This window comes from Rattus norvegicus, chromosome 20, assembly GCF_036323735.1.
Source record: "Rattus norvegicus strain BN/NHsdMcwi chromosome 20, GRCr8, whole genome shotgun sequence".
NCBI classification, from domain to species: Eukaryota; Metazoa; Chordata; class Mammalia; order Rodentia; family Muridae; genus Rattus; species Rattus norvegicus.
The window spans coordinates 4,156,070-4,164,086 of NC_086038.1; the positions used below are offsets into that span (position 1 = coordinate 4,156,070).

Genomic DNA, 8,017 nt, shown 5'->3' on the forward strand with positions numbered 1-8,017 from the left:
TTGTTTGTTTGTTTTTGAAAAAAAAATCTCAACTAAACCCAGGGGAAAAAGAAATCTCTTTATTTAAAACTGCCATTTCTTTTTTTGTGAATCTACAAGTTTACAAGTGAGGAGAGAAACTGCCCCTGGCACCCTCCCACCGCCCTCTCCACACACTCCCTCCGGCCCGCCTGGGCCACTGATGGGAGGGGTTCCCACTGTGACAGGTCTGGAAGATCCTGAGGATGTCTGAAGGGTCAGATAGAAGGGTTCCGGGCTGAGATGAGACACTTTTAATCTTCCCTCATACCTGGCTTTGCATGACCTCCCTCCTCTCCCCACCCCCTTGATTTTGGCATGAGATTAAGAACTGAATAGAAAGACTTATTTCTGGGAAACTGGCGGAGACACGTAGAGAAGCACCCAGCCCGTATTTAGCGTATTTGGCAAGAACTCCCCTTCCTGATCGATCTTCTCCATTCTGCAAACAGTTTAAAAAACAAAACCGAAAGCTTTTTGACTTTTTCAAAAATCACTGAGTTCAGTCCAGCCTTGCCCAAAGGTTACTGGGGAGGTGTGGGGGGAGACAGGAGGCTACAGCTGCATCGTGATCCACATCAGATACAGCAGGGATTTGGCTGCACAAGCTAAGAAACACCTAAGTGTCCAGGCTGAGGACACGGTGTCCCGCAAAATCCACTTCCCCACTGGTAGGCCTGGAGCAAATAGCCACCACCAGCGCTGTCTGTTCTCTTACTAGGCCCCTTTGGCGCTTACTTCTCGAGTGGGTAAACAAAAATAAATCAGCATGTTTATTTAAAACATACACACACACACCCACATACACACCCCAAACCCTACTTCTTCAAACTATTAAAAAATTAATGATCACCACTACCAACAAAAACAAAAACAAAACAAACAAAAAAAAAAAATACAGATTCAGGGTTTCTTTTCTAAAAAAAAAAAAAAGTCCAACTTCAAAACCTGGTCAACAATTCTCTAAAGTAGCAGAAAGTCCCTCCGAGGTAGATATCTGAGTCAGACACTCTTGTCCACCGAGCGATTCTATTGGTTTAAGATGAGCTGCGTATGAGGTAATAAAGCCGTCTGGAGGGGCAGAAGGTGGGGATGCATGGGGGAGGGGGTGTCGTCCCAGGGCCTCTGTCCAAGAGTCCCCATTTTTGGCATCTCTGGGTCGGGCAGGGCTGACGTCTTCAGATTCCAGAGTATACAAGTGGGGTGGGGAATAGAAGTAGGGGGAGCCCAAGCCAAACACAATTGGCATTACGTTGTAGATTTAAGAGAGATATCTGAGAAATAAGTATCTGTTTTTCGTGGAGGGGGAGAAAAGAAACGGAGACACCCCACTCTCCCTGCCATGTAGTCAGCACCCCAGCACCGAGTGTCTAGTTGGGGAGGGCACAACCCCAATCGCCCTGTTTTGTGCTTCTGTGGGGTTAGTCCTCTAGGTGCCCAGAGTCCTCCTCAAGAGTTGCCTGGTGGGAGCCCCCAACCCTGTGACCTTGAGGGGCAAGGTCAGTTGGAGGTGTCAGAGTGAACACTTCCTGGTCCCTCTGTCGGGGATGTCACCGAGGACGGGGTCACAGCCTCCTGCCAGCCACCATTGGCCTGGTAAGAGAATGAGAGTCAGAATGGGAAACTCCAATGTAGGGGTGGGGGGTGCGGGGGCACACTCCTGCCCTGGTAGAGCCAAAAGCTGGAGGCACTAAGGCCCTTCAACTCACTCACCCGCATTTCTCGAGGACTATATATCTGGCCTCCCCCGATGTTATCCCCATAGCTCGCTGGCCCCATCGAGTGTCGGAGAGATTCCACCTGCAGGGCACAAAGAAAAGCATGACAGACAGAAGCCTTAGAAGGGGCCTTGTGTGTTTGGGGGTGGGGCAGGGGATGGGGCCAGTTGGTGCAGCTCCGTGGATAAAGGTGTTTGTCAAGTAAAGCCTGGTGACCTGAGCTTGATCCCTGGAACCCACGTAAAGATGGGAGAACTGACCGCACATATCGCCATGTGCAGTGACATTGCCACATGCCCCGTGACATCACTATGTGTGCAGCGACATCGCCGTATACGCAGTCTCACACATATACCCACCTCCCCATCATGCACGCAGCAATGAAAGAGAAAAGAAGAGGTGGGCCTTCTGACCTGGGAAGCAGGGTAGGAATCTCCATTGAGCCCGGGCATCCCCAGAAACATGTCTCCGGATCCTGAGAGATTGAAAGAGCCGCCAGAGCCTTGGGAGGGCAGAGAGAGAATCAGAGAAAAAGCACAGGGCACCCTGATGAGGGACAGGAGGTAAATCCAACCCTTGGCTTCCAGAAAGCTCACTCAGGAAGCATATGCAGACTATCCACAGGCCCACCCTCAGGACAGGCTATTCGTGAACGTGAACTGGCTACCCACTTAAGGCCCTTGACATCACCACCCCGTCTTAGCCTGGTCTTTCACCCCCCCAAAGTCCTGCATGGACAAAAGTGGAAGCAAAGGCAGCAAATGGGCAAAGCAGCCAGCCAGAGCGGCAGTGAGCTGTACCTGCAGAGGAAGGGGGCGTTGGAGAGCTGGTGCGGCTGTGGCCGCCCTGGGCGACGGACACGGCTGTCTTCACAGCATAGATATTTGCCTCCTCTTGGAACTTCCCGATGTTTTTCTTATAGCGGATCCGCTTGTTACCAAACCAGTTGGAAACCTGCGGTGTTGGGCGGAGAGGGTCAAGTGGAACCCTTTCTCCAGGACCCCTCTCCCAGTAACGTCTCCGAAGCCCCCGGAGTACCTGAGAGACGGTGATGCCGCACTTCTTGGCGAGCTCCTCTTTGGCTTCCTCACTAGGGTAGGGGTTACTCAGGTGGGAGTAGAAATATTCATTCAGGACCTCAGTGGCCTGTTTGCTGAAGTTCCGGCGTTTTCGCCTGTGGAGAGAGAGAAGCATTGGGCACGTGGGTGACTGAAAACGTGGCAGCCCAGGCAGGGGTCTTGGAGAGGCGTGGGAGGGAGCCAGGTACCCAGGGTAAGCTCAGGGGTCCCTGAGCCCCACCTGGCATCCAGGAATCGAGAGCGCAGGATCATGACGGCCTCACAGGTGCTCTGCTTCAGCTGCATCTGGATGGCGCTGAACTTCCGGTGGATAATGCTCACCATGCGCTCCATCTCCTTGGGGGCCACAGGACGAGTGCGGCTCTGCTCCCTCAGCAGGTTCATGACATGAGTTGTGAATTCATTGCATGCCTGTTGGAGCGGGAAGCCTGTCGAGGAGGAGCCCTGCGGCTTGGGCCCTCTAGAGTCTGGGGGTGGGGGGGCCCTTCTCGCTCTCCGGGCCAACCTCACCCTCGCCAACCTCACCCTCGCGACTCTCCTCCTCACCTGCTCATACTTCTCCAGTTCTGAGTGGTAGATGTGGCGGATTTGGGCAAGCTTGCTTCGATAGTCCGAGTGTTCGATGGAGTTATCCGGGGACACGCCACCTCCGGAGGCTGCCGCGGCTGCAGCTGCCGCTGCAGAGCCGCCCCCCTTCTCGGGTCCAGCCACACCTTCTGCCAGAAGCATGTTGTCCAGGCGCATCAGCTGTGGGTCCACTGGCTCCTCCTCTTGGGAGCTGCGAATGCTAAGGCCTAGCAGGCAGGCAAGTGGACTTAAGGATCCCCTCAACTCCTCGAAGACCCAGGGCTCCAGGCTTCGCCCCTTTCCCCACTCGCATTCAAGAGGCCTCTGTGGCGCTCACTTTCCTCGGGGCTTCAAGTTGTCAAACTCTGAGCCCTAAGGTAGAGAGAGGCCCTGCTCCCAGAAGTGAGAATCAGAGGGGCACCCACATACCAGTTTTCTCCTTGATTTCACACAGGACACTAAACAGGGCAGGCTTCATTCGGTGACAGTTTAGGGCGTGTTTCCTTAAGGGAGGAGAGAAAAGAGTTCAGGCGGCAGGCAGGAGAGGGGCGCCAGGGAGCAAGGTGGGGACACAATCTGTGAGGCGGGTAAGTGGGAATGGGGTAGTGTGGAGTCGGAGAGATAAGTTCTTGAGATCGGCTGCCATGGTGTCTGGAAGCTGCTGGGCCACGGGAAACAGAAGGTGCAGGCAATGGGGCTAAAGTCACTATGGGCGGGCTGAGGCTAAGAAGGATGGTTCAAGCAAAAAGATGGAGAAAGGATCTAGAGCTGACTGAAGAAATAAAGGTGACTAGGTAGGTTTCGGAGAAGGGGAAGCAGAGCCTGTCAGTGTGAGGCGGTAGGGGGCCGGGAAGGGGGTGCCCGGCTGCCCGGGAGTTCAGTATGGTGTGTGGGCTGAGCAAGGGAAAGGCAGGACTCTTGGAGGCCCCGACCTCAGCGGAAGGGAATGTGTGGAGATCCTGGATCCGTACGTGGAGAAGGCGGTGGGCTAGCCGGATAGTTAGGGAGGACAGCTTTGGCTGAGAACAGTTTCTAAGTCTGGGAGCCAGGAGATGGGCCGGTGTAGACTGTAGGGGTCAGCAAAAGGTTAGGAGGGAGTGAGACCACCTGGGGTTCCCTCTGTGGAGGTTTTAGGGCCTAGGAGCAAAGCAAGCTTTGAGAGAACACTAGAACTAAGGAAAGAAAAGAGTTGCAAGATCCAGAGAGGGCCCTGGGGGGAGGGGGGCTGGCAGAGGACTCAGAGCTGTGAGCGGGGTCCCGGGGTGGGGGCACTCACTTGGCCTGGGCCTCGTCCAGGCTCTGGTCGGTGATGGTCATTATCTGTTGCAGAATGTCCCCGATGTCTTGCTTCCCTCGGCCTCCCGGGACCCCCCCACTCCCCCCACCGGGGTCTCCGCCACCGGGAGGCTCGCCAGGGCCCCCGGGCTCCCCACCTACCAGCCCCAGACCCCCACGGCCCCCGCCCGGAGGGGGCGGCCCCAGCAGCCGCTCGTCCATAGCTGGGGGGGGGCCCTGAGGCCCCCTCCCTGCTCGCCCCTCCCCCCGCCGGGTGACTTCCCCCCCAAACTCGCTGGGGCCGCTGCTCCCTCCGCCCCAACCCCGCCCGGCAACCCGCCTCCCGGCTCCCTTCGGGGGTTCACCCCGGCACTGAAGGGGAGACCCGGGGTGCCGCCTGGGCACCCCCACAGGAGACCCCGGCCCCCGGCGGCGGAGAAAATGGAGCCGGAGAGAGAGAGAGAGGAGGCCCAAGCGGGGGTGTGTGTGCGAGAGGAGGGAGGAGGGAGAAGGGGGAGCGAGGGAGGCGGCTGGGGGAGGGGAGCGGGAGGAAGAGGAGGGGAGGAGAGGAGGAACGGGGAGGAGTCGGGGGCGGGGAGACGCAGGCCGGGCGGCGGCGGGTGGAGGCGGGGAGCGGCGGGGCGGCCGTGGAGAGGCAGGGTTGGCCCCGGGGCCGGCCGAGCCAGCGGTGGGGTGGAGGGTGGCTCGGCCACCTGGGTTCCGAGCCTGGCGGTGCGGAGTCCGGCCTCTGGAATGTTCTCCGACAACTCGGTTCATATTTCTTGTTCTAATGACTCCCCTCCTTGTTCAACTTAATTAAAACCGGGAGACTGGGGGCTGGGGGAAATGATTAGGGAGGTCTCCAGCCGCTGCTTAATGAGCCAGTAATTAACCAGCCAGGGAGGGGAGCTGGCCTCTGGCCAGATCGCGGAGAGCGGCTGCCCCAGGCCTCACCTACCCACCTTGCACCCCGCACCCGGCCCCCAGATACCAGTCTTCAGTCCAGAGGGGAATTATATTTATTCGTACAACCAAAACATCAGACAGACTCGGCAGTAGGGTGGGGGCGGTGCTAAGGTCGCTTCACAGCCTCTGCGCCCCTCTGCCTTGGGGTCGGGCGTGGGGGGTGCTAGCGCTGGACAGTCGTCTTACTCTTTTCCCTTTTTTCTCACTAGGCAGGGACAGGCCTCAGCCCTCACAACCTGTTTAGTAGCTTGACAGCTCAGGAGAGAGACTCTTAACTGCCTCAGGGAGCTGTGTCCAACCCTACCTTACTTATCTTCAAGGTTAGAGTACTTGTCTCAAGTCCAGTCCCCAGGGAAAGTGGGTGCAATTTTAGCCGGGTCTTCAGTCTCTGGTACCCCAGCCAAACAGGGTTGAAGACCTTCGGGGAGTGTCCCAGCTTTGAGTCCCAGAGAGAAGGGACTGGTTGGGAGCTCAGGCCTCAGCAGGTGTGTGTAGGGGGCCGAGATCTTTGGTCCTCCATTCGACCTCCACCCTGAACTCTGAGCAGCAACTCCAGGAGCTCCTGCCCGCCGGGGGGAAGGGGCGGGTCGGACCGTTGGGCTTCAATCCGCTGGCACTAGAGGCATGGAAGGAGGGAGAGAAGGGCATGGGTAGCCTGTGATGGTTTGGGGTGAGAGGGGCCAGGGTTGGTGCAGGGCAGATAGGAAATCTGTGATAGGGATGGGGGACTAGAGGCTGGCTAGAGCACGTATGCGTAGGGAGAAAGAAGTTAGGGCTCAAGTGAAGGCCGGCTAGGAGACCTGGCTCCTGCCTCCGTGGGCGCATGTGGGGTGGGATGTGCCTTACCTGGTGACTGAGTATGGTGCTGTAGAGCTGTTCTTTGTCTTCAAGAAGCCGGGGTGGGGTTGGGGCTAGGCTTGGGGGAACCTTGGGGGTGTGGAAGGCGGCCCTCTGTTCCTCTAGACGGCGTGACTGGGCTTCAGCCACCAGGTCCAGAAGGAGCTCAGTCTGCAGGGAGAGCAGGGAGCCAGAACGGGGCCCCAGGGCTATGGGAGAGGAGGGAGGAGGGTTCAGACTCGGAGGCTGTGGCAGAATGGAGTAGCAAGAGGACAGGTGAGCTGGTAACTGGGTTAGGTAGGGACCAGCAAGCCAGCAGGTGTTATGGTTAGTGGACCTACACTGGGGTAGTCTGGGAAATGGGGGGTCAAGATCTTACAGGGTAGGGGGGGTACCTGTGTGTCGGGTTCCAGGAGGAGGAGGGGAGGGAGGTGCAGATCTCCAAGGCCGAGCGGTGGAGTTCACAGGGGGCCAGCCCTGATCATCCTGAGGGAGACTCTATAGATACCAAGAGATGTTCATTCCAGTCAGGGGTGTGTATGCGCTCGCGGAGGGCTAGGCCAGTGACCCATTTCCCCTGTGTGTCTGTTCCTGTCTTGGTGCGCCCAAACTTTCCCAAGTCTCCTGAGTCCACTGCTCACTGGGATTCTGCTCTAGGCCCCCACATGTCCCTTCTCCCTGGGTTGGTCCCCCAGCCCGGCAACCCAGCAGCTCACCTGCTCACCATCTTCCTGGGGTCTTTCAGCCTCCATCCCTGGACTTGGGGAGAGACACTGATGGGGAGGGGTGGCTGGAATTTGGGAGGAGGACTGGAACCTTGGGTTCCTGAGGGGAATGGGGTCTGGAAGGGGTGGGGGTGAGCTGGGGGCTGGATGCCTAGGTACTGAGCAGGAAGCTGGGTTGTTGGTCAGCCCCCCCACGGGCCCCGCCCATCTCTGTCAACTTCCTCCATCCTCGCTTTTTCCCACCCAAACAGCTCGCTTGACCTCTCTTGCCCCAGGGGAGGACAGAGACTGGGAGAAATTCCAGCTGCAGGAGTGGAGTGTGCTCCTGACGGGCGGATTCCTGCCGTCTCATCTCCAGAGCCTCAGTAACCCCTTAGCCTGCCCCACTGCTCCTCTGTCCCCACCTCCCCTTCAGCCCTTCTCTGTCAACACCGGAACTAGCTACAACACAGGAAGTGGTTTCACTCTTCAGGATCCCCCTCCCCCAAACTAGGTTCCTTCTCTCCCTAAGTCTGATCCTGAGGTAGGATTTGACCCTTCTCATCTCTCTTGACTTACTGGGTCAGGGAAAGGCATGAGGTTCTAGAGGAGGGCAGACTTGATGACCCCGGATGCACTCACAATACATCTTAGGCCCTAACACTGGCCCAACATACAGTAAGTAGCCAGAGACTGAGGCTGGAGAGTTACCACCGCCCCCAGGCATTACAGACAGCAGAGAGAATGAGGGAATGGTTACAAGAGGCCGGACTAGTGTTAACAAGGGTCAGGGGAAGAGTTGCCTAGGGGTTTGAGAGTGGAATACTGATCTTAAGGTTGGCCTTTGATTGGT

The 8,017-nt window shown here is 57.4% G+C and overlaps 2 protein-coding genes across 3 annotated transcripts; both read right to left on the minus strand.

Moving 5' to 3' along the window:
- Positions 1-37: 37 nt before the first annotated feature.
- Positions 38-5,434, minus strand: Pbx2 (PBX homeobox 2). 2 transcript variants are annotated; one of them, NM_001002828.2, is made up of 9 exons: positions 4,659-4,963; positions 3,812-3,885; positions 3,362-3,609; positions 3,036-3,226; positions 2,775-2,910; positions 2,537-2,690; positions 2,150-2,238; positions 1,732-1,818; positions 38-1,611 (listed from the first exon to the last, which is right to left on the minus strand). In NM_001002828.2, the coding sequence occupies exons 1-9, from the start codon at positions 4,877-4,879 to the stop codon at positions 1,519-1,521; spliced, it is 1,293 nt and encodes a 430-aa protein (NP_001002828.1). In that variant the 5' UTR covers positions 4,880-4,963; the 3' UTR covers positions 38-1,518. The 2 variants fall into 2 exon arrangements, with proteins under 2 accessions (NP_001002828.1, XP_063135418.1); XM_063279348.1 differs by having other exon boundaries at positions 2,537-2,910; positions 4,659-5,434.
- A 226-nt stretch (positions 5,435-5,660) lies between these two features.
- Gpsm3 (G-protein signaling modulator 3) lies at positions 5,661-7,522 on the minus strand. Its single transcript, NM_001003974.2, has 4 exons — positions 7,177-7,522; positions 6,856-6,958; positions 6,470-6,669; positions 5,661-6,239 (listed from the first exon to the last, which is right to left on the minus strand). The coding sequence occupies exons 1-4, from the start codon at positions 7,210-7,212 to the stop codon at positions 6,102-6,104; spliced, it is 477 nt and encodes a 158-aa protein (NP_001003974.1). The 5' UTR covers positions 7,213-7,522; the 3' UTR covers positions 5,661-6,101.
- Between the last annotated feature and the right edge of the window lie 495 nt (positions 7,523-8,017).

Coding starts and splice junctions, on each gene's coding strand:
- Pbx2 (XM_063279348.1), bottom strand. CDS start 5,434: ATGAACCGAGTTGTCGGAGAACATTCCAGAGGCCGGACTCCGCACCGC. Junction 2,911..3,035: donor TCTCGATTCCTGGATGCCAG/GTGGGGCTCAGG, acceptor CTCTCTCCACAG/GCGAAAACGCCGGAACTTCA. Junction 2,239..2,536: donor AACGCCCCCTTCCTCTGCAG/GTACAGCTCACT, acceptor TGCCCTCCCAAG/GCTCTGGCGGCTCTTTCAAT.
- Gpsm3 (NM_001003974.2), bottom strand. CDS start 7,212: ATGGAGGCTGAAAGACCCCAGGAAGATGGTGAGCAG. Junction 6,670..6,855: donor TCCTGGAACCCGACACACAG/GTACCCCCCCTA, acceptor CCTCTCCCATAG/CCCTGGGGCCCCGTTCTGGC. Junction 6,240..6,469: donor GCACCATACTCAGTCACCAG/GTAAGGCACATC, acceptor CCATGCCTCTAG/TGCCAGCGGATTGAAGCCCA.